This window comes from Periplaneta americana, chromosome 3 (assembly GCF_040183065.1).
Source record: "Periplaneta americana isolate PAMFEO1 chromosome 3, P.americana_PAMFEO1_priV1, whole genome shotgun sequence".
Taxonomy (NCBI): Eukaryota; Metazoa; Arthropoda; class Insecta; order Blattodea; family Blattidae; genus Periplaneta; species Periplaneta americana.
Window position 1 is genome coordinate 146,642,799 of NC_091119.1, and position 27,663 is coordinate 146,670,461.

Sequence of the window (27,663 nt, forward strand, 5' to 3'; positions counted from 1 at the left end):
TTGCTGGTTGAATGGAAGAGAAGGCCTTACGGCCTTAACTCTGCCAGCTAAAATAAATTATTATCATTGTTATTATTATTATTATTACTATTATTATTATTATTATTATTATTATTATTAACCTTCCTCTTGAATATAATTAGGAATATTCTAAATTCTTCTCTCGATACTTGGACTAGAAATTTGTACTTCTTCAAAATTAAAAAAAGCTTATGGTCAAGTTATTTAAGCTATTTTAATCATTACTCTTTTGAGAAATTCTGTTCTATTAAAAGGCTTTAGAGAACGAGATATTTCAAACCCCATTAGGTAGCAGACTTTCTTACATTTATTTATCTTATATTTCTCTTTCTGGCTATGCTTTAAGACATACCAATTCCTGGTGTTTAACAGTTCTTTGGCACATAATATTGAATCAGTTTTTCTACAATATTATTATTAAATGAATACCTAATAAATAGTTACCCTCATCTGAAGATTAAAAAGATTAAAATTGAGATAAACCCTAATAATTTTTTTTTCCTTCTAGGGAGAAGATCTAAGAATATCAATATTCATGCACGTACAGAAGAAATAAGTTATAGAAAAACATACTTGTGGTCAGTAATAATAATAATTTTTTCAGCGTGACAATGTTTCTATATACTCCTAATTGAACCGTTGAGCAAAGTAAACATATTACATTTTGTCCCACAGAACAACAAAAAAGTTCTTCTCATTCTTTACTAAACCACCTCTTACTGCTTGTAGAGACAGAGTTCGTAGAGCGACATGATACCGTCACTGCTTGCCTTCAGTACGTGAATGAAACGCACAGCAATGTACAGGAAACTCCTCGTACCCGTTTGAATGTCTGTGATTACACGATGGGTTCAAAAGTTGTTTCAAAATTTTTACACCGATGTGATTCTTGGATCCAGAAAGGTGGATACCATTTTAAACATAGGTATACTTTAATACGGGAATAAAGGCCTAAATCACCGTCGTTCACCGCCGATTCTTTATTTTTCCGTGCGAGAGAGCGGTCGCATCTCCACACTAAACGCGCGCCACAACTGCTTATAATATTCCGGTAAGTTATTTGTATCACGCACTATAGTGTCTTATTTAACGTTGCTTTCAACTATAGACGTCATTCAGCGTTGAAGTTCAACTTGAAGTAGAAATACCCGACAAATTTGGACTGTAGCTCTCCATGAAGGAAAAAGTTCCTTCACAGTCTTAAATATACAAGAGCCCACAGTGTTATGTCCAGACATCGAGATTTTGGACCCGATAGAACAAGTTTACTAAGTCCATACTATAGGCAGCTTTGTCACTGTGTTTGAGGTGGATGGGAGTCGGCACCAGGAGAGACATGTGTACACGAAACCAAGTTCAGTCTAGTTTGCTGATGCTGTACAGTGACGTTCCAAAGAAAGACAACTAATTTATCAAACATTAAAATAAAATAATTGTAAGAGGAGAAAAATTCTGTAGGACTAAAAAAAAATATATATACGTAGATTAAAATACAAACCTATAATGCGAAATTTTCAAAATAAATTAATATGCATTCCCTTTCGGCTTCTTCCATAAGCACATGTGCAATACTTACACAACATACATAAGAATCATACACAATATACACAACTTATAATGTACAATCCATGATATCCCCACAATATAGCCTATACAATATATTTACAATATAATGTAATGAGAATTTATGTTCTGTTCAACTTCTTTATTTATCAGCTTTATCTTCCAGAATACTATTTGAACTGTTACAATGTACTACAACACACATTCTCAAGGTCTCAAAACTAAATTTTCTTCGGTTGTCGGCAAGACAAAATTTGTATTGGGAGAAGCTCCGTTCTACATCACATGATGTAATGGGTGCAAAACGATAAAACACTAAATCATTGAAATCTGTCTTCGCTACCGCAGTAGTGTCCGTAGACTTCTTCCCTGCTAGCATGTCTTTTATGTCACAGAATATGGTATATCCACTGTTTTTACACAAAACTGAGCTTAATTTCTGTTTAACACGATTACTAGCTGGTGTAGCGGATTCTTGATGAATTACTTTTGTTATCTCCTCAATTAATCTTAGAGCTTCAGCAGACGAATAATTGACGTTTTCTATAACCTCATTGGTTAGTAGAATTTTTCTTTTCCTGAACTGTCAGTCATGAGGGTTTCGACTATGAGTGGCTTCATCTATCGACACCCAGATTTGCTGTTTGTTGTGTAATGTTACTTAATGTTCTATCTTATCACTTTCTCAAGTAAGTCTGCCACAACGTCGAGTCAGTAGGGACTATTCTCTTGGTATATTTTTCCATGAAAGCTTTGAAATTAGGGTTATTTACTTTATTAAATGATATGTTTACAGCCACCATCATGTCACATACAACTAGGGAGAACTCGGATTCTTTATTTATACGTTAGTCTGTCACATGTGGAATTTCTTCTGTGTTAAGAGACAAAATGTTTATACGTGAAATATGTTTTTGGGAGTTACAATGGGTCCCAATGTATCATTTTTGTCTCCCCTTAGTCTGACATGACACAATTTAATGTAACATGGTCCCCATTAACTTCAAAATAATCACTTCCAAACTCCTGCACAAATAAATGCGTCTTAGAGCTTTTCACTTTTGGCATACTTACTGTTAATTATATTCTTCGACTAATCAGATAGATAACCACATGCACACGTCAAAACTAGACTGCTATCTCCTATCCTCTCTTCTGACAACGTGAACTAGGCGTACGGGACTGTTTTTATTATCAGAGCCTTATGAGCAGGGAAAGGGATTTGGAGTATAATAAGGAATGGTGAAACGTAGTATAGATATTCGTAGCTCAGTGACTTTCAAGCGAGCTGCGTCACAGAGCATGGACGAGCACAGTCCACTTCATACAAACTTACACGAAACATGCTGTAAACGCACTTCAGAATAAACAAATGTTATAGTTTAATGACATATAGTGGCCTACATATATAATCCTCATTTCATTTTGAACTACATGTGTTTTTCTTGGCAACGCACAAGACACCAATAAACAAAATTACAAATATACATAATTTAAATATCAATCTCGCGTGTCAGTGGAAACATTGATGGCTGATAGACAGTTGTCTTCTGTATGGAACTCGCCTCTGAATATGTATGTTTTTCTGTCAGAAGCGTGTTGAATTAAAACCTTTATTTACAATATATACAATATACAGTGTTTACAACATAGCCTAATACAGTATCATTAAATGTTGAACAAAATGTAGAAGCAAACGACATGGCATTTTCAATTAATGCTATGTTTTGTTGATGAAACAATTATTCCTGCTGTGTCTTGTTATAATAAATTGTAAATATCATTTTCAAATGTTCAAACTACAACTTTGTTCTGTTGCAAGGAAGGAAATTTTTAACATCTGCAGAGACAATGTGAGAGTACTTGAAACAAGATACGTCAATTAAATTCACATGTTGAATGACGTCATTGGGACACGTCTTTGTTCATTTTTTCACCAACACGTTTTCCTACTTCACCTTCTACTACACTCAGTTTATTTACAATGGTCCTCATAATATTTATTTGCTCAACTAGTTCTACTCCTGATTTTCTAATCGAAAAATGGCATCCGGCAAATATAAAAAAAATTACTTAATATCCATGAATTCTTTTTCGATTGTTCTATCATTTGGCAGTTCCTGGCGTATTTGAATCTCAGCCTTGTCATCGGGATCGAAAGACTGGACCACTTTCTTCACAGATTTGAGGTGATGTGCGTGATAATTGCAAGCTTCTAACCATGACTCCCATCTCTTAAGAACTGAACATGGCGGAAGCGACAATTTAGGGAATTGTTTCCTGAATTTTGATACTCGATTTGGAGGTTTTAAAAATATAGTCTTTCAATTTTGTATTGTTAGTTGGTTTCACTTTCGGCATTGTACCTGCACTTCACTACTCTGAACTGCAAACCTGCATGTTGAAGTTCTTATGCGACAACTGTCCCGTTCACCTGTTGTTGACGTGCAGAGAGCTGCGAGTATGGCATGGACAGGAGAACTTGGTATAAAGGATTGTAAACAAATGGCTTTGTAGATGCCAATACTAGCTTTTACTGCTCCAAATTCCGTTCCCTACTTATGAGTATCTGAGTAAATAAAGCACATGGGACGACAGGTAGGTCGCTACCATCACTGCCCCCACCCACTATCGCCCTGTTTTCCAACTTGAAACCGCACTGTTTTCGTCTATCGGGTCTAAAGTCTCTAAGCCTGGTTATGTCTCTCAAGAAAAAGATATGCTGAGGATCTTATCGCCTTAGAACCCATCGCTATCATTTATTCATTCTAGTCTTCAAATGAAAGGCGAATGAGTGTACTACTTTAGCTTGGTAATATATTAATACCCACTTAGGTTTATGAATTTTTGTTCAAGGCGTCATTACGTGGATATCAGGTCTGATTATCATTGTGGGATGCATTTACGCTGAACTCACAGAATTAGCTACAATACCTTAAGGGGGATAATGAACGTGCCCAGATACAAGATTCTCCGCCACGTTCTGGGCAGGAGAACTAAGTAATTGCGATCGTCGTGCAACCCCCGTGGACAATGACCACGTAAGAGAGCCGTGACCTTATCTGTTGTTAAGGACTCCCTATATTAACCACGACAGTTCGTTTCGAATTGCAGTTAGCGAGCTGATCACGACAACGGCGCCTACAAATTTTAAAAGGCGTGTTTATCTGTTTCCTTACTCTGGGAGTAAGTGTACAGGATCAAAAAATGTTCATACAACATAGGTCAAAATTTTAAAGTTTTCCCACAAAAAATATTTCTTTTCTTATTTTATTTGCGTTATATTGTTTATATCGTTAGTAAAAATACTAAAACAATGAATTACATCAGTAGGTATATCTAGCAAAGAGTTAATATTAGTTTATGTAAATATGTGTGCGTTCTATTACGTTTTCGTGATATTAAATGATAATGCATGCTTAAATTTGTTAATATTATGGCGTGAGAGACGTGGCAACATGTTCAGCAGGCTTCATGCAGCTGACAGTATACTGCACAGACGTACAGGTCAGCCGAGTTCAAGCTCCCTGTCCATAGGTCTCCTGTCGAGCGGATGGCAGTTCAGTACAGGTAGTCGATAAACAACTTACAATGTCTTTCACAGTTCATGAATATCATGATATGTTATTAATTTATGAAGAAAGTCTTCGTGATTCAAGTGCGGCAACGTACACTTATTATGTAAAGGTTGGCATTGATATATTTTACAATACTTATTATTGTATTATTTTGTGTGTAGATTTTATGTGTTTCACTTTCCGAATCCTACGCCCAATTTCATCTTGTTAGCATTTATCTTCCATAATGTACAATTTAATTTGAAGCATTTATACTCGAGGTTCAAATGGAGAAAATGTTACGGAAGTTTCAAAATCCTACGTCTCTTCCTTCTTGTAAGACGAAGTTTCTACGGTTGACTATAGGGGCAGCATCATTGCTTTCCTTATTACATCAGCCGATAGATGGCAGTTCCCCAATGAAATGATAAAGTCATACACTGATAAAATAATCAGCGAATTGAAGACCTAGCTTTCCAAAGGGGCTGAAGCCAAAAACAAATTTCTAAGATATTGTTGTAAAGCACACTATGAAATGCATATTGAGATACCTCTAACACCATCTTTCGGAGCACTAATGAGTCACTTCCAGTTGAACTACAGCACAGTCTATTTAGTATAATATGCTCATATGGATGTAGATCTGTCTACCTTCTTTAGATTAAATAAATTTAAAAAGTTTGCACTTAGCTCCTTGGGAAAGACAGGTCTCCAATTATAATAACATCGTAGTTGGTACAACGGACTAAAAGGAATGTGTATTTCACTAGTGAAGAAATAATAAATCAACACGTAATTTATTATCAAGAGAACTTAAAACGCCTCTGCAGGATTGTTAACTAACATGTTCTTTTCGTTCCTCGTTTAGATTTATTGCTTCCTTTATGAGGGACAGTTTTACGACTGACCCGCTATACAGACACGCATTGCGGGTGGCGTAACGTCCTGCTAATTGAGAGCGCCTTTTCTCAGATTTCAAGTGGATTAAGAGAAGCATTTGTTACAAATATCATGATGTTAAAGGCAGACAAATAGTTTTATTCAAAATAAACTCCGTGGAGTTGTTGATAAAGGTAGCTAGACTAAAAGAACTAGAATCTTGCGATGTAATTTCCGTGCCGAGACTGAATTTTATGAGTTTTATATAATATGCTTACACAGTAATTGGTTTGCAACGAAATTGTTGCTCTTGATATGCATTACTATAGCAAAGTTCACACCTTTCGAGCTTCAAATTGTACCCTGGGTGTGTATTTATGAGTTATTTGAGCCGTTCAGAGCAGAAGTGATGTAAGTCAAAAATGGGCAATGAGGGTTAAAGTAAACATTCTGTAAAATATAGCGCAAAGTAGCAATTAATATTCAATTTATTTACACTATTAGTGGTCAGTGGATAGCACGAAGGACATATTAATTGCTACTTTGTGCTGTATTTTACAGAATTTTTACTTTAAACCTCATTACCCAATTTTGACTTACACCACTTCTGCTCTTAACGGCTCATTTGTTGAATGTGATTTGTCTTACATATCCTCCACAGACGTAGAAAACAAGTTATTACACATTTTTAAGACTTATTGGTACAATTAAACTTACAATCATAAATAAAGTCGGCAGACAAATTGTGCTCAAATTTTTCAAGATACTGGCAATTCAAACATTGTTATATGGTTCAGAAACGTGGATTCTGACTAGAGCCCAACAGAGAAGAATTGAGGCCGCTGAGATGAGACTCTTAGGGCCGTATTCACAGACATTCTTAGCGCGGGCTTCCGGTGAATGATCAGCGAAGTAACGTTTTTCGTATTCATAAACCAGTGTTAGCGATATGATATGATATGAATCCCGTACAAGTAATCAGCCGATAGCCGGGGCTATTTTAGCACGCTCGTAGCGCGGGCTAGCGAAATGTCTATGAATATCACCCTTCAGGTCACTAGCAGGATTTAGACTACAGGACCATAAGAGAAATGAAGATATACAGTACATCAAGAACTGAATATCGAGAGTATAACAACGATAATTAAAAAATATAGAAATAATTGGTACGACCATATAACAAGAATGCCCAACGACAGGATACCTTTTAGAGCATGGTGTTAAAGATCTACACGATGAAGACGAGTGGAAAGACCAAAGAGACGTTGGAGAGACCAGTTTGATGGATACAATTCTGGAGGCGGAACAAGGTCATCGGCCTAAACCTATTGATAATTATGATTGTTAGATTTTCACAGTTTTATGTCAAGTTGGATATGATAAGATTCCTATAAATTGCCACACAATGGCGAGCTAATCCTGAAGATATTGCAGAACATGTTGTTGAAAGTGGATGGGCATTCGTTCTGTGTTTACAATTTAATATAACAAATTCCGTGCCTTTGACGCCACGTGTAATTTGCGTCTTAGTCAAATTTAAAACTGAGATTTGTAAATTGCAGTTAATATTCCTCTTTAGGATTGATATAAATGCACAGTGACTTATAGTGAAATTCATACACCATCATAGCAATATTGTAGTTGTTTTTATAAACTTATGTAGACAATACATATTTTCACATTTTATGTGCAGAATAGAAGCAGTGTACATTGTATTATTATGTCTCAACTGGTCAATTACTTTATCTCTGAATTTACACAGATTTTTATAGTTCGATGTTTGTGAACCACGACAAAATAAAACTCATACAACCCTGGATGGATACGTAGAAGTAGGGGAGGTACTGGATACGTTTGTGTTGCGTATCACTGAATGAAACATGCTTAGTTTGTGGTGAAGAGTTGTGGAGTACAGATACGTACGAGCGTCGTCACGAGCCGTCAAAGAGGTCAGTCTTCACGAGCAGAAATAGAACTGATAATAATTTTGTGCAAGATCGTGCGTATTTGCTTGGTTTCCGCACAAAACCAATCCGCGGAAAGTGTGAAATTCCACATTCAGTATTCCCAACGTAACACACATAACAATTTCCCTCTTCTTACCGCTTAAGTGACATATTGATTTTACTGCTTTAGGCTTTTAACATATTATTTTTAGAGACGTTCAATATAGTAATAATTATAAATTGGAAACTTACCACTGAAATTTCACCTAAATTGCACTGTTAATTATTGTTTTTAAATATCTGCAAAAATTAAGTAAACTCTACAACTCGTGATGCAAGTAACATTAAGGAAGCCGTGAAAAAATCAACAAGATTCCAGGTGCCGATGTTATTACTGCAATAAGTTATATAAATAATATTGTTAAAATATTAAAATGGAAAATAAATCATTACATAACCTTACCGTTTGTTTTAAGTTCGCATTTATAGACTGGGGAAAAAAAAAAGACAGACGTATATCACGGCCTCCTGGAGTATAGTAAACACAGAAAACATTTTAAAGCAACAATGTTGAAGACAGATATTTTTGTTTTGCAAATTTGCCGTCATTGAACAGAAACCAACATGGAGATTTCATTGCAATTAATTAGAAATTCGTCTTTCAGATATGTAATAAACAATCTTCGCACAAAATAATGTACGATAGACGAGCGGTATGTTTTCTTTCAATTCACGGAAATTAAAAAAGCTCAACTACGTTTCGCTTTTTCAAACTTTTCCTCGAAAATGTGAACTTCAACATACCGCTCTTGTAACGCATATTACTATTTCCTTACAAAAAGAGCACATATCTTCTAGAAATAGGTAAAATTATTGTGAATAGGAGTCGTGCAACTGTACTGTTGTGTTAAGATAGCTTGGCGGATTATAAAATTCTGCGCATTAAACCAGGAAAGTCCATTTTATACTGATAATGGGGGGAGAAAGGGTGTATGTGTTAGTCGCTGTGCAGCCCCTGTAGATAAAATTCACTTCTTTTCGTTGTGCAAATACTTAGTATACTAACTAATGCAAAAACATCATAATGAAACCAATAAACACATTGTAGTTTACGTTATTGTGAGTGGAAGAATGAAAAGCGAAGATTGTATTGTGTTAAGTACGAGTGTTCGGATAGCAGTGAGTGGAGAAACTGTAATCGTCCATGGAATTCAGAGATTAGTGTAAGACTAATTTCTGTGTCGGTCTCTTTCTCTTGTCGGAACTCTCATATCATCTTTAGCAGCGGTGACCAAAGCGGGTGTCGTGATTACATCGTGTAATCACAGACATTCAAACGGGTACGAGAAATTTCCTGTACATTGATGTGTTTTTCATTCACGTACTAAAGGCAAGCAGTGGCGGTATCATGTCGCCCTACAAACTCTGTCTCTGCAAGCAGTAAGAGGTGGTTTCGTAAAGAATGAGAAGGAGAACTTTTTTGTTGTTCTGTCGGACAAAATGTAATATGTTTACTTTGCTCAACCGTTCAATTAGTAGTATATAAAAATATGAGTTGCCATCCTGAATAATGTATTATTATTATTATTATTATTATTATTATTATTATTATTATTATTCCTGACCACTAAGTATGTGTTTCTATAATTCTTCTGCACGTGCATGAATATTGATATTTTTAGATCTTCTCCCTAGAAGGATAAAATTATTCGGTTTTATCTCAATTTTAAACTTCTTAATCTTTATATGAGGGTAACTATTTATTAGTTATTCACTTACTAATAATATTGTAGAAAAACTGATTCAATATTATGTGCTAACGAACTGTTAAACGCCAAGAATTGACATGTCTTAAATCATAGCCAGGAAGAGAAAGTTGACATAAATATATGCAAGAAAGTCAGCTACCTAATGGGGTTTGAAATATCTCGTGGTCTAAAACCTTTTAATAGAACAGAATTTTCAAAAGAATAATGATTAAAATAGCTTAAATAGCTTGTACTTAAGAAGTTTTAATTTTGAAAAACTACGAATTTCTCGACCAAGTATCGAGAAGAATTGAGAAAATGTCTGATTATATTGAAGAGAAAGGTTAAAAAAAGAAGCAAGAAAAATCGTATATTATTCACTGGCTCTTGATGACAGCAGTGACATTACTGATACAGCAAAGATTGAGATTTTTATCCGCGGGATTGATCAAAATGTTAGTACAGGAACCACCACTGGTCATAGTTTTCATGCCAACTACCTTTCCTCCGTCTCCCTACTTCATAAGCTGTCTGTCGCACGTAATCACTGCAGTTCCAGTTTTGGTCACCGCTGTTCTATAGCTACGTGACAGTCTTCGTTAATTAGGCCTACATTAAATGAAAAAAATAGAGGATTAATGCTCTAAACAGTACTGGGTAGAGAGCAGTTTCTGCTTTCTTTTCATCGAGTATCATTCTGTTAACACACGTCCTCCTCAGCGAATCCGGTGGATAGTTGATTAAAGAACACGTGTACACAGTTACCACAGTCTAGTATATACAATGACAGAGTAATGGAACGGAGAAAAATTCTCTCCGGCGCCGGGATTTGAACCCGGGTTTTCAGCTCTACGTGTTGACGCTTTATCCACTAAGCCACACCGGATTCCACCCCGGCGTCGGAAGAATCGTCTCAGTTTTAAGTTCCAACTCTTGGGTTCCCTCTAGTGGCCGCCCTCTGCACTACGTCATAGATATCTATGAACCTAGGATCGAAGTCAACGAAGCTTAATACGTAGTAAATATGCATCCATAGATAGTTGCTAACCACTAGGATCGCTACTATCGCCTCATTACAGACAATGCGAAATAGTACCGGGATAGTCTATTGTTCCTAGCATCCTCACAACTCAAGCTTCGTGACTGTATATACTAGACTGTGCAGTTAGAGTGTATGATAAGTGGGGATTATAGCGTGCTGTTTTTTATGTTTGCAGTGTGGGAATCGGACGGGCGCACTTCGAGAAGCAGCCGCCCAGCAATCTACGGAAGTCGAACTTCTTCCACTTCGTGATCGCGCTGTACGACCGGGCAGGCCAGCCGGTCGAGATAGAGCGCACAGCCTTCATCGGCTTCATCGAAAAGGACCAGGTGAGTCAGCCCTTTATCGTGACTGTGAGGTTTTCCTTCGTCATCTGGCTAGCACTTTAATAACTACAACTCTGGGAGCCATCAATTGCACTGTGCACACATTTCCACTTAATGTTACGGCCGCAATGGTGACGGAATGAGAGGGTAAGTCACAAAATAAGTTATGAATTGCAGTGTGCCTTTCGGTGGCTACACTTCACTGAGAAGCTTCAGTTTATGTATCATTGTAAGCACCCGGAAAGAGTTTTATACTGTTTCTGAAATCGGGTATGTGGTTTGAAAATGATTATTAGATATAGGGCCTACCTAGTTTTCGTAAACGGATTCGCGAAATACGGGTGTTCAGACGATGAAGGCAAAATATTAATGTTCCAAGCCCTTCCAAGTCAAAATATCGCAAGTTTAAACTCGCAAAATAACAAGACATTTTGTGTATAAGCGAAATTTTTGTTTTTGGCACAAATTTATTAGAAATTATTGTTTTTTAGAGAAATCTTTTTACGAAATTTTAATTTAAAGTGCTCAAAGGATATATTAATTGGAATTAGCATACAATATGTGCGTAAATTAATACAATAATCTTTGGTGAATCTAAGAACCTGTTGGCAGATATGTATTTACGATTTTATTTTAATTACTGTAGATATGAAATTTTCTTAAAAAATTGTAATTAAATATAATGTTTTGTATTAATACGATTGGCCTATTTATATACAAAATTTTAAGAATTCAAACGTTATTTCAATGTAAAATTTGGAATATAATATTCAGACATTATTTCGATACAGAATTTGGAATATAATATTCAAACATTATTTCGATACGGAATTTGGAATATAATATTCAAACATTATTTCGATACAGAATTTGGAATATAATATCTGCAGTGCTCGGAAAAAGTGACATAAGTCAGTTTCTACAAGCCTTTATTGATCATTTATTGACAACTTACGGAACATCTGCTCGCTTGGGAAAAAATACATAAGTATTTCTCCCATTACAATGGTTCATACAGAAAAAAATTAAATCGACATAAACCAGTGTAAGTTGTCAATAAATTATCAAAAAAGGTTTGTGGAAACTGACTTATGTCACTTTTCCCAAGCACTGCAGATATTCAAACGTTCTTTCAATTTAGAATTTGGAATATAATATTCAAACATTATTTCGATACACATTTGGAATATAACATTCAAACGTTATTTGAATATAGAATTTGGAATATAATATTCAAGCATTATTTCCATACAGAATTTGGAATATAATATTCAAATATTATTTCGATACAGAATTTGGAATATAATATTCAAACATTATTTCGATGCAGAATTTGGAATATAATATTCAAACACTATTTCGATGCAGAATTTGGAATATAATATTCAACATTATTTCGATACAGAATTTGGAATATAACACTGAAACATTATTTCGATACAGAATTTGGAATACAATATTCAAACATTTTTGCGATACAGAATTTGGAATATAATATTCAAACGTTATTTCGATACAGAATTCTGAATCTGATATTGAAGCCGTATTTCGAGCGACGTTATAGTAAAACAGCCTGAATATTTTGCAGTGCCTATTAGTATATATTAATCACACAAAGTGTGGGAGACTGTTACACAAATTTCGCTGCACAACAGGTAGGTGTTGATAGAAAACTGCAAATTTTGTTACGTTTCTAGTGTGTGTAGTTATAGGCCTATTCATTAAGTAACGGATAGTTCACGACGAGATTCAAAAAGTTATATTTTTAATTGCGAAACAGCACCAAATTATTTATGTTTTTTGTGTGAAATAAAGCCGAAATTTACAAATTTTTACACAGAAATTGAAGAATTTTGTTCACCGTAAAATAGGTTCCCTAGTGATTATTAGATATTAAAGAAACAATGCAGGCACCTGGTAGATCGAACACTAAATTGTAGAAACCATTACATCGGAATAAAACGGTATGTATTCTACTGCAGTGCAAAAATTAATTAAGAATACATATGCAGTTAAACACTGAACAGCTGGTAGCATTTTTGACATTTGTGATTGTGAATAAAAGTTCACTGAAAGACATTAGCATTTCATGGATGACATACAGTGTAGTAGAGTACTGTAACATGCATTTCATTAAAGATGAGAGTCGCAGTCTTCCCATCATCTTTAGAAGGGGTAAAGCAGAATATTATACCATACGTCATTATGTTATACAAGCAACAGCCTATATTAGATACTTCTTCATGTTTTGGCAGTGTACCGTATTTGATTGACAGATACAAGTCACGGGATCTTCGTAATGAATGATCGTTGATTGTTGATTCCTATAGAGAAATTAATCCATATCATGCCCTCTACCTTACAGTACAATATTCTTGGACAGTATATTACGAAGACACTAATCGACCAATTTGTCATAGTGGAAAGTTTAAAAGCAATAGCAATAATAGTGTCTGAAAAAATATACGTAAGTTTGAAAACTTAGCTTAGTTTACACAATACATCCCATTGGAATGTTGTACGCAAGCATTTATTCGTAAAATTCATATGTTGAAGAATTTAATACGTTTTCAATATCTTAAAAGGGTAATTTATGTTTATGCGGTATATGTTTATTTCTGTGTATAAAAATAAAATAACCTATATATTGTTTAGCGACGCTCGGATCTGCCGAGGTTGCCGGTGTGCCATAGGAATCCCATTTTGTCCCATAGGAGTTCTTTTATAATGCCTGTAAATCTACTGACTTGAACCTGTCGCATTTAAGCACAGTTACCGACTACACCATCCAGGCCGACGTGTGTGTATATGTGTGTATGTATGTAGACTATGTATGTATGTATGTAGGCTAAATGCTAAATGCTATGATTTAATTAACGACGCTCGCAACTGCAGAGGTTATATCAGCGTCGCCGGATGTGCCGGAATTTTGTCCCGCAGGAGTTCTTTTACATGCCAGTAAATCTACTAACATGAGCCTGTCGCATTTAAGCACACTTAAATGCCATCGACCTGGCCGGGATCGAACCCGCAACCTTGGGCATAGAAGGCCAGCGCTATACCAACTCGCCAACCACGTCGACTGTATGTATGTATGTATGTATGTATGTATGTATGTATGTAAAGCTCATGCATTTTGTCAAGACAGTCGCGATGTGCAGTACGGGAAGAACGTTTCTGTGGAGGGGGTAGGAGTAGAAGGGAAGGTCGGGCGTGTGTCTACCGAGTTCAAGGCAAAGACTAACCCTTTCCCCTATAATTCGTAAGTAGACTCAGCCGATCTCGTGCGCAGCTCTGTAGGAAGAGTGGGGGAGCGTCTGGAAATAATGCCCGCGCTGTATGTATGTATGTATGTATGTATGTATGTATGTATGTATGTATGTATGTATGTATGCATGTATGTATGTTTGTACGTACGTTTGTATGTATGTTTGTATCAATGTATGTATGTATGTAATGTTTTATGTTATGTATGTATATATATGCGTGTATACATGTATGTACAGTATGTATGTATGTATGTATGTATGTATGTATGTATGTATGTATGTATGATTTTTTTTTTGAGAAAGAGCTTTTATTCACAGCATGGTCCATTACAAGCTGTAGGCCTAATACTGCATACAAACATAAATAGCTTGCGGAAATACAAAAAAATATAGGCCTACATGGTGAACATTATTAACTCGTGTTTCCCAACCACTTATACCGCACTATGTCAGGGTTTATTTTGTTTACAAATTTTTGGTAGTGTTTAAAGTGTTTGTCCATAAGTTCATTTTTGTTCGCAGACTAGCGCCCACCTGCCCAAATTAATAAATTTCTCTTCTTCGAAATTCAGACCTATCAGAACTTAATACTCGCACTCCCAAAGTATAGTGTCAATTATCTGGGTGTTTGTTCTACGCATGCAAGCGTGATCTTATGTAATTCTGAATCGTTAACAGAATTCACCAAATGTTACGATTTAAGAATAGATTTGTGTTAAATATTGCATGTACGCTAGGGAATACTACCATTTTGGTGTATTGGATCACTCGCATTCCCAAAGGCGGACACTTCCCCCTCTCTGTTCGCGGTTAATTGTTCATAAACAAGTATTTGATAGGCTTAAGCGTGTCTAACATTATATTTGCTGCGTTAAGTCCTGAGCTGCTAGTTTTCTAGATTTTTTAAACTTAAAATGTGTCTTGTGTTATGTTTGACCGCACATAGGACTAATTTTTCTTTCATTGGGATAAAAGAAGTGTGATGTGTTATTTAACAGTATTGATTTCCAAGGCATGATTATGGAATGACAATACTTCACACGCGATCCTCGTGGTAATGGCTTTGTAAGGATTACCTAATGGGTGTGTATGTCCCCTCGTGTCAAGGTATAATATAGGGCAGCACAGAAATCAGATTCGGGAGGATTCGTGCAGCTATCCGCGTTTAATGAACTGTGCTACTAATACGTTTGAGTTTCATGAGAAACGTAGGTAACGATTACTATATTCAGCTTACAATCTTTGAAAGAGTTGTGTCGAAGCTAATATAAGAATCTTTGTCTCAGTCAGTGTAACAGTAAATAGACTGCATGGCATTATATCTGAGATTATTGGGTTTAAAAATTGGTTTAAAATTGGGTTTAAACCCATGCAGTGGCGGAGTAATTAAACTTCTGTTCTCTCACACAGGGTAAGTTTTCCACACAATTAGTAGAGTGTCGTTAATAATCTACTACAAAGTTTGATTTTTGTAAGCTATGTCTGCAGTTTACAAAGGGTTTTTCAAAGTTATGAACGAAAAGAATTCATGTTGGCTGATGTTAGCCTAATACGGAATTTTAAACTCTACTAAGAATTAAGGAGCTCGATATGGGTATGAAAGAGCACCTTCAAAGCCTTGGTTTTTCTGAACCGACACATGCGAAATGCGAGGCCTGCCTTGCACAAATCCTGTCGCAAGGATACGAGAGATACAGCGTATTCCGAACCTCACCGGACGAGTGGAAAACAATGACGTCACGCTGCAGCGAAATAGGAACAAAACTGCTGGAAGGTTCGATGGCTATCGTGGCGGCTGTACAAGGTGTTGTCTGTGCTACGCTAGCAAGATTTTGCGAAATTTCCGTACTGCCATCTCGTTCAAATAAAAGAGAGCATAAACAATTTATTTCTTGAACCGGTAGTAATAATTGGTCCGTTGACATGTTCGCTCATAAGCCATTAATATATTGTTTTTACGTTGTGCTCATTACAAACAATACAGAAGAACTAAAGCAGAACACACGCCGTGACACAACAGTGCACGATGTCATTCGTTTGCTAATTCCCGCCCTATACAAGAACCAATCAGATTCACTGATGGCGGCTGATGGAGACTGCCACCACCTCTGCAAGCTGATGGAACCGGTGCGACACCGGTGGAGCATCAGTGACTTCATCTTGAAATTCGGAACACCGTGATGCCATCAGATTGCTCAGTGCTGAGATTCGGAATACGATCATAGTGAGTGGTTTCTATAACTGCGACGTGCGAAGTCTGCGTACCTCGCAGTTATATAAACCACTCACTATGATCGTGTAGTCCGGATTTGTGCGAAGCGGCCTCACAAGCTTAACTGCAACATCGACTATAGGTATGACCATGAGCAGCACGTAAACAATGCAGTGTACTGTTCTCATAAAGTCAGAACCACAACTAAGTTTGGGGTACAGTCGTTTGAGCTACATTTTTCTAGTGTTACGTGAATGCGCTTTAAAATATTAAACCACCTTTGTTTGCATTTAAATTGTAAAAAATTGTAAATTATGTTTTATTTAACGGCGCTTGCAACGGTAATGTAGGTCTATAGTTTTTCACATTTGAATTTTGAAATTAATTTTTCTCTAATATTTTTTTTCGGCATTGTTGCATTCAAAATCCACTACACGTTACAGTTTTCATGCAATTGTCTTGAAATTTTCATAGTGTTAATGCTGATCATATAATTTTAAAAAAATCTTTGGCAGAATGCGAAAAGAAAAATCATATCAATATTTAAAATTTTTTAATAGAAAAGTAACAACAGTTTCTTTAAAACCCTAAATAACTTCGTTTATATTGATCTTGTGAGGCAAATATTAAATTTATTAATAGAAATTGGAAACCATTCATTGCATGGTGCATATTGATGAAAAATGTAAATTTATGGATTAAAAATTTAAGTAAAAGTTAATATCTCAGGAATGGTACATTATAAAGCAATGCAATTTGGTGTGTTGTATTTCTAATTTATAATTAATATTGCATTTTCATGATCTGGTAAAAATGTGAAGTTCATACGTCAATAAAAACAAATTTTAGGCTTTTCACCGATGCAGTGGCCTACAGTACGTGTGCACCCATGAAAACAATAAATTGTGTTCAAAATATCCTTCCGCGAAAAATTACTGTGAAAGACAAGTCGCGAGTTTGCAGAGATGGGCCTGAATATTGTCATTGCCGTAGAAGTGTTCGACAAATGGCGGGAAATATCAACGTGGCTTCCGACCCGACTGCGTAGCCTACTCCAGGCATATTAAACTCTCTCTCTCTGTCTCTCACTCATTCACACACCCTACACATCTCTTTTGTACACATTTGAAACTATCACGCACGCCAGGGCTGTTCAAACCCCCATCACGGTAAATATTAAACCGCTAACGTAGGAAATAAGCATTGCAAATATTCTGTAAATTTTCAAATGGTTGTCATACTAAGCTCGAAATTCGCGAATTCAAACCCAATCATAAGCAATAATTTTTTTAACATTTATCGAAACCATACGTTCGGATGGAATGTGCGTAAGCGATGTCCACCTCAAAATTCAACACTATTAGTAGCCACCATCGTAGCTCAGTCGGCTAAGGCACTTTCCTGCCGATCCGGAATTGCGCGGGTTCGATTTCCGCTTGGGCTGATTACCTGGTTGGGTTTTTCCGAGGTTTTCCCAACTGTAAGACAAATATCGGGTAATCTATGGCGAATCCTCAGTCTCATTTCGCTAAATATCATCTCGCTATCACCAATCTCATCGGCGCTAAATAACCTCGTAGTTGATACAGCGTCGTTAAATAACCAAGTAAAATGAAAAACACTGTTAGTTATCATGATATCGCCTATCTTTTTATCATTGTGATAATGAAATCAAACTTACAATTGCCACTTATCTCAGTCTTAGCGTGCTGGGCTTCCATCAAAGCTGCCCCAACTCGATCCCCTGTCTGATCTTTGTAAAATTTCTTGCGAGAAAGAGGACGGACGCTGCAGAGGGTTTTTTCTCGAGGTAGGCCTAGTGCTCTTGTTTTCCTCTTTCGTTATACCAACACTCTTTACCTTCCTCTCACTTCATCTATCAACTGCAGTAGTTAACAACAGGTTGGGATGAAGTCTTGATGGTAGTAGCCTACTGGTTTCCGATTCCGACATAGGTTATCAGAACTTGAGATTCCAGACGCTGGGTTTTATTAGTTAATCAGTTACTTATGTGAGGATGGGACCTGGTTCTGTCGGGACTGAAATAGATGGTTCACCTGTCAGCATCAGATTCACGAATGTCTCTCGGACTTGAACAATCGTTGCACATAGAGCGCAATTTGGACCAGTGTGAGACTAAGGGTATGAAGCTATTCTACATCCGTATATCCGTCCCTCGAAAAGCCAGCCAGCTAACATAAACTTCGTAATCACTATAATAACAATAATAATAATAATAATAATAATAATAATAATAATAATAATAATAATAATAATAAATACTCCTTCGTTTCGGGAAGTAAGAAGGGATAATGAAAGGGGGATTGCGGAGAGTGTTGGTGAAATACCGAGGAAAAAACTGCAGAATTCGGAGAAAACTCTGACAATCTTGTCTTTGTATATCACGAATACAACTCCGCCGACATTCACATTTTAACTCAGGACCGCTGTCGCACTAAGTCAGAGCTGTGCCAACTCAGGGATTAAGGCGGCGAAAATCCTACGGACGCAGAGAATGTATTAATTTTTATATATTTCTCCGTGCTGTCTATGTGAAATTTCTCATACCCTAAACAATAAAAAACTTACTTCTTTAAACGTATTCTTTGCATTATTTTTTTAGCTTTTATTGTCAAAAAGCCTGCAATCGTTTTTATTTTTGCGCTTGAAATTTTCATATTGAAACATTTCGGGATTTAAAGTTTTTAAAATTTTTATTTGATGTATTAGTCTGCGATGTATGCACTGGATGGGGAAAAGAACTGGCCATCCTGCCCCATTATGTCCTAGCGAGGTTGGAACATGTATAATGAATTATTGGTGTCACTGTGATAGTGACAGAAAACACGATAAGGCAAGGGAATAATATTAAAAAAGAATAAGATACAAGTAATAACCAGAGAGTGATAAATAAGTAAGTAGTGATACAAATATAATAAAGAAAGTGGGAATGGAGATGTAATGAAACTGTAGAAACTACTTCGCCTCAAAATATACAGATTAGATTAATGGGAATAAGTAGTCAGTGAACGTTAGTGATTAAAGTGAATAAATAAGTTAACAACTATGAAAGAGTTCAACTAATGTAAACAATGTTGGGAACAAGTAATAAGAGGTGAGAGAAGTGATTGTTTAGTTAAATGAGATTAATAAGAATAAGATAGATACAGTAACTAGGAAAGGGAAGGGCAAACAGAAAAAGGAGGGAGGGAAACAGAGGTGAGTGACGTAATAGAAAAGTGATCAGGGTTATTTATATGTAATAGACGGATGTTTAAAAAAACGTAAGCAGAAAATTATATATCCAAGGGAGAGATGGCACAGTATGCAGAAATGTGAAGGGCCATTACGATCGATGTAAGCTGGTGGAATAAATATATCATATATCATATCATATCGTATCATATCATATATCATATCGTATCATATCATATATCATATCATATCATATATCATATCATATCATATATCGGATTATATCATATATCATATCTTATATCATATCATATCATACCATATCATATCATATATCATATCATATCATATCATACCATATCATATCATATCATATATCATATCATATCATATCATATCATATCATATCATATCATATATCATATCATATCATATCATATATCATATCATATCATATCATATATCATATCATATATCGTATCATATCATATATCATATCTTATATCGTATCATATATCATATCATATATCATATCATGTCATATATCATATCATATCATATCATATCATATCATATCATATCATATCATATCATATTATATCATATATCATATCATATCATATCATATCATATCATATCATATCATATCATATCATATAATACATCATATCATATCGTATCATATCATATCATATATCATATCGTATCATATCATATATCATATCATATATCGTATCATATCATATATCATATCTTATATCGTATCATATATATCATATCATATATCATATCATGTCATATATCATATCATATCATATCATATCATATCATATCATATCATATCATATCATATCATATCATATCATATCATATCATATCATATATCATATCATATCATATTATATCGGTGTCACTATCTTTGGTCAGTTAACTAAACAACAACGAATTACTTTTATTGGAATATGATAAATTTTACAGTGAGTAAAGAGCCAGAAAACAGAATGTATTGTACGTACAACATATCTGAATATCGATTCGTTTTTTAATTCCTAGATAACTCACTTCAAGAAAAAAAAAAACTTCTCTAAGAAGTCGAAGCGGGACATTGAAATATATATATTTATTTGAAGATGAACAAGTTAACTTCTGAAGAAGTGTTATTATATTATTTTTCATCTTTCCTATTGACCTTATTTAGAAGGTACTGAACTGAATTACTCAAGCAATTTGTATCTTGTATTCAGTTCTCTATGAATCATCTGGTCACTGTAATATCATCATTTACAGACATACATCATACGGAAACTCTTCACGTGATGGGCGCACATCAAATTGTTGGTAGCCATAGTAATGTAATATATAGATTTTCACCCTAAGTGAGAGGACTGCAGTCCTAGATAACTGTCCTATCTAATAACATAACTCAGATGCGAACCTTCGTAATGATGAGGTCATGAGATGACGATATGACGTGTCAATAGTTCACTACAATGCCAATCGATTTATAGCTGCATCAACTGTGTCCGCCTATGTGATTGGCCCATACCTGATAATATTATACTCGACATACAATATGACTGGTTATTGTTACAGCCTGGCTGATAATTCCGTCCCAGTCTCTGTCATAATCGCCTACAATGCTCTGGAGGCTCACACACACACTTGGAGCATGTGACGTAGCCACTCTACTTAGGATCGAATAACGCCCTGCGTCTGCCGAAACTCTCATCGGAGTACAAATGTATACCGGTCTGGGGCACCCCTGGAGTATCCGAAATCAGGGGTGATCAGTTGACAATAATATGGCTCTGGCTGCATAATCTTCTCTGGTCTATAACAGAGAAATATTTAAAGAAAATTTTCTAAGATTACTACTCCATCTTCTTCCTTACCATCATCTTTCTTTTTTTCTTCATTTTCTTCATCATTTAATTATTATGTTCTACTTCTACAAATTTCATTCCTTTAAAAATTCTATCAGATTAATGTACATACCTTCTTCTGCAGCATTATAATTAGACCTGAGAAATATATGCCGTTATACTACCAGTGCGCTTCGTGCGCCTCTAACTTTGAGTACGTCTCAGAGGTGGGGTGAGTTAACGCAGTGTCTTTCGTTCGTTTGAACTCACGCTTATCATCACGGTACTAGTAAGTTAGTCCTCAGCATTTGGGTGGTTGAATGCCACTCCTTTGACTTCGAAACACAACTATCTGCTAAAGAAGAATTTAAAGACATAATTTTCTTTGTTAAAGAAAGATTGCACTATTTTAAAGACATTTTATGTTCTGTCTGTAGAAAATATACCTAATATAACATTGACAAGTATCAGCCTTGTTGTTTCACTATGTTAATATGATGGTGTATTACTTATTTTTTACATAATTTTTCATTTCATATATTGTTTCAGTGAATAACAAACCACATTTTCAAATTTTCAAAGGAGAATGATTGCCTGTTGCTAAAAACACAGCCTTACATCTAGAAAAACTTCGTTCCACTTATGCAGAAACAATGAGGCCATATTTGAAATATTTTGTACAAACATTATATCTCAAAATCTGTGTCATTATTATAAATTTTCACATTTCAAATTGTCACAAATTTTAGGGTAAACATTGGTAATTTCGTGACAATTTCATGAAAACTAATTTAAAATGCAAATGTGTAAATATATCCTTATTCCGATTTTTTCTTCTAAAAGACGATAACTTGCTGTACAAATCTGGAGACATAAAAGATTGGATACGTTCTTGAATATGTGCCAAAAACCACTTTTACAACTTAAGCTGAAAGGTTGGTTATTTCGTGATAACCTTGGTAATTTCGTGATATTGCATTGATAATTTCGTGAGAGGTAGAAGAATTGTGGAAAAATTCATTAAAGTCAAATGAAATTCTCATTTATTGTTACAAGACTTCAAACATAGTAATTCCGTCTAATATTCATAGCAAGAAAACATAGAAATACATATCAGCACATAATAAGAATGAAATCAAAGTAAAAATTAAAATTGAAAAGGGATCTTCTTTGCCCTGAAAGGGTGAACACTTTTATTACGGACTTTACTATAGCCTATGCTACTAGGATAACTCCAAAAGTAATGCATAACGTTTGTTTAAAAATTATATTTTTATCCTACAGCTTTGCTATTTTCACAGAATGTAGATGCATCCTTAAGGAACAAAATGTCACTTTTTCACATAATCCCTGTCCCTTTCAACTGCCTTACGTAACCTAGGAACGGGGGCCTGTAGACCAGCACGGTAAAAGTCTGGACCAACACGTCTGAGCCACTTTTTAGCAGCGTGCACAAGGGAGTCATCTTATAACCTCGTTCCGCGAAGGGATCCTTCAGTTTACCAAAGAGATGGTAATCGCACGATGCCAGTTCAGGACTGTATGGTGGGTATTTCAGTGTTGTCTATCCGAATTTTCTGATCTGGTCTGTGGTCTTTTGACTGACATATGGCTGTGCGTTGTCGTGAAATAGCAGAACATCCTGCTTCTCCCGATGTCGTCGAACACGATTCAGTCTAACTTGAAGTTTCTTGAGAGTTTCAACATACCCGTCAGAATTAATGGTGGTTCCGTGTGGCATGATGTCCACAAGCAAGAGTCCTTCTGAATCGAAAAACACAGTAGCCATAATGTTTCCTGCCGAAGGTGTACTTTTGAATTTCTATTTCTTTGGTGAATTTGCATGATGCCACTCCATTGTCTGCCTCTGTCTCCGGTCCAAAATGGTGGAGCCATGTTCCATCTTCTGTCACAATTCTTGCAAGTAAGTCATCTAGCACTTATCATTGACACTTAGCAAGATAACAAATCAAACAGAAGCTACACTGAACCCATTACGTCTCCGTTTTCTTTTTTGTTATCACATCTTGTCTTCAGATTTCTAAAATTCCTATTGTAGTACATTTTATACTATTTTAAAAATTGTAACACTTAATGCTCAACAAAATTTCGCCTCAAACAGCTAAGATTTCTATCAGTAAAGCTAAGCCTATATGGCGACTACAGATGTATCTAAAATTCCAAAATCATTTCCTAAAATTTCATGAAGATACAATAAATCTTTGTACCAAATATCATATGCTTACCTTTAGTAATAAGCCTGTAATGTAATTACAAACATCCACAAAATTTGTACGCCTGAGAAGTCGACGCAAACTTGCTCTCTCCAAACATAAAAGCTCACTGAAGCAACTACAATAGTCACACAAAGCTTAGCTGTATGTTTGTGGAAACTGGACAACATATGCAATCCCTTGGCGGAAATTTGGATCTCGTAACACCATTGGTTAGTTCACAAAAGAGCAAAGAAAAAATATCACGAAATAACCACTGCCACGAAATTACCAATGTTTACCCTACATAGAGTTAAATATCAGTAATGTTTAACCAGTAATTTTTTCATCTTGTTTGCTACTTTTTTTCTATTTCGTGTTTCACCTATTCGGTTCTTCACAATATCATTGACTACATGCTATTTTTATGTTGGTAGAAAATACACCTAATATGACATTGACAAGTATCAGCCTTATTATTTCACTATGTTAATATGATAGTGTATTACGTTTTTGTTTTACATAATTTTTTAATTTCATATATTGTTGCAGTGAATAACAAACGACATTTTCAAATTTTCAAAAGCGAATGATTGCCTATTGCTAGAAACACAGCCTTATATCTAAAGAAAATTCGTTCCATTTCTGCAGAAACAATAGGGAAATATTTACAATATTTTACACAAGCATTATTTATCTCAAAATCTGCATCATTATTACAAATTTCCCCATTTCAAATTAAGGCACAAATTTCGCCCTCGGCATCTTGCTATTATTCTTCTTTAAAAGACACTGAATGTTACCTGTTACGAATAGTAGTATTCGGTTGTAATGTAACTGATCAACTAAAGTTCACTGCTGAACTAAACACACTGAAATCTCCCACCCAACGCAATTACGTACTGGTACCTAAAGTCAGAGGCGCATGAACCGCAACGGCATACCCCTAATCATAATCCTTCTTTCCTCCTCACTTTCTAATTCGTTAAATAAATTTGCAATTTTTCTCCTCCTTTTCTAATTCTCTTAGTCGAATTTCATCTCCTGATCTTTATTCTCGATGCACTCCTATTTCTCTGCCACTGTAATTACCCTTTCTACTAGTAACTTGGCTTTTCCCAAGCTAACTTCTTCTGCTGATACTTTCCTCACTTCAACTTCTGCTGGTACTTCTCTCACTTCTGCTTCTTTTTCTCATGCTTCTCTCAAATTCTTCAGATATCTTGCACTTATACTTCATATCATATTTCACTTGTACTACTTGTACATACTTCGGATCGTACTTTCCCTACTTCTACTTTAGATCAAACTTGTCCTGTTTTCATATTTCTGCTTCAGGTAATATCTATTCCGACTTAAATGAAGATCGTTTATTTTATTTTATTGGGTTATTTTACGACGCTGTATCAACATCTAGGTTATTTAGCGTCTGAATGGAATGAAGGTGATAATGCCGGTGAAATGAGTCCGGGGTCCAGCACCGAAAGTTACCCAGCATTTGCTCGTATTGGGTTGAAGGAAAACCCCGGGAAAAACCTCAACCAGGTAACTTGCCCCGACCGGAATTCGAACCCGGGCCACCTGGTTTCGCGGCCAGACGCGCTGACCGTTACTCCACAGGTGTGGACATGAAGATCGTATTTATCCTACTTCTACTTCTTACTTCTACTTCAATTCATAGGGCCTACGTTTCTACTTCTACTTCAGGTCATAGGGCTTACGTTCTTACTTCTACTTCAGTTCATAGGGCCTACGTTCCTACTTCTACTTCAGATCATAAGGCCTACGTTCTTACTTCTACTTCAGTTCATAGGTTCTATGTTCCTACTTCTACTTCAGGTCATAAGTCCTACGTTCTTACTTCTACTTCAGTTCATAGGTTCTACGTTCCTACTTCTACTTCAGGTCATAAGGCCTACGTTCTTACTTCTACTTCAGTTCATAGGTTCTACGTTCCTACTTCTACTTCAGGTCATAAGGCCTACGTTCTTACTTCTACTTCAGTTCATAGGGCCTACGTTCCTACTTCTACTTCAGGTCATAAGACCTACGTTCTCACTTCTACTTCAGGTCACACGTGCTACTTCTTCAGATCAAACTTTATCTACTTTCTTACTTCTACTTCAGGTCGGTATAATCTGCTTTCTTACTTCTAATTCAGGTTACACTTATCTTACATTTTCAACGTTAAATAACCTAGTAGTTGATACAGCGTCGTTAAATAACCAACTAAAAAAGTAGACTAAGCCGCGATGGTTGATAATGATTATGCTTATGTGGATTCTTGGCGAAAATTATGGAGTTTTTTTCACCATCGCCAGACTGTCATTACGTAATTACCTTCTACATTTTCAAATGGTAATTAAGTAAACTTTTCTCACTATGTTCACCAGAAAAAATCCCAACATAATTATTCCGTCTGAGGTGATCCTGTGCTTTGGCTACTGTTACTCAAATTGACACCCATGCTCGAATGTGTGTGTACTGATATCTTCTATAATATCACGTCGAAATTCCCTTCAGTATTTAGGCCTGTGTGGGTAAAATACTATACAGGGAAATTTAACTGAGAAAGTGTAGTATTTAGTAAAAACTGAAAGATACGAAGAATTACAAGTAGGTTTGCAATTTGACATTGAACGTTGACACGTTCCGTTCACGGTAAGTCGAAACATTGTCTGAAATTTGCTACAACAAAAGAACATTTTAAAGATATTCCTGTCAGAAAAATGCATTGCAATACTGTGTATCTAACCACAGATAAAGGTAACGTATTTCTCAAAATAGTTCAACAGAGATTGGAAATATAAAGAACCAGCAGAATTGTGTTGCCGGCTTACTGCAACAAGTTATAAGGAAAACTCACACATCGTATCCGTTGCCGGATGAACGCAAACAAGATGCCGGGCAAACCAAACGTACTGTTTGCCAGACAACAACTTTGCGGGTCGGTAAGATTGCCTGTAACTTAAGCTTGATTGTTTCTGTTTCATCCGTATGCCTAGCATTGATAAAAAGCGAAGGACTACATACATAATGTCGCGTCAAGTATAAATGTCTTAGTCTGGTAAACTATTAAAATTCAGAACTTAGTTGTTTTCGAAGATATTTAAGTTTCTTATTTATATATATGTCCTTATTCGTAGTTCCCAAACTGGGGGTCGTGTAAAGAGTTGATGGGTTCGAGAGTTGATTTACAAAATGAAACATAAAACGCTTCATTCACATATATTTACTGTGTGTGTTCAGAAACATAAATAAAATTTAACGTAAAATTTAATAATTAGTAGTTATACACAAAAGTAAAAAAGCAACTTTATTGATACGACAAATGTGCCTGTTTTCAGAAAGAAGCCTGGAATCTGTATTCGACATACACATAGTATTATCACAGTCACAGTCACGAAGCTTGAGTTGTGAGGTTGCTAGGAACAATAGACTGTGCCGGTACCATTTCGCATTATCTGTAATGAGGCGATATTAGCGATCCTAGTGGTTAGCAACTGTCTATAGATGCATATTTACTACGTATTGAGCTTCGTGACTGTATATACTAAACTGTGGTATTATCACTTTCAAGTTCAATGAGATTTCTTGTCTTTGTATTGATGGCTATCATAGACGAGAAGCTTATTTTGCATAAATATGAGGTTGAAAATGTTGTAAAATATTTAAGAGCTTCCTTTTACCATTTTCATTCATTATATACCGTGTCCCACTTAGAGGGATCGAGAAATATGTGATAATTTAAAGTGTAAATAATGGTTTATTAACATACCTTTTCACATAACTTGATGTAAAAACTCTCCGAGTTTCGGAGAACGCTCAAT

The 27,663-nt window shown here is 35.7% G+C and overlaps 1 protein-coding gene across 3 annotated transcripts in view; it reads left to right on the forward strand.

The window, feature by feature from the left end:
• The window catches only part of kn (EBF transcription factor knot), an 872,483-nt gene that overhangs the window by 76,209 nt on the left and 768,611 nt on the right, over positions 1-27,663 (forward strand). For all 3 annotated transcript variants that reach the window (XM_069821751.1, XM_069821752.1, XM_069821753.1), the window contains exon 2: positions 10,932-11,085. In XM_069821751.1, the coding sequence (XP_069677852.1) occupies positions 10,932-11,085 (154 nt within the window). The remainder of the gene's footprint in view (positions 1-10,931; positions 11,086-27,663) is intronic.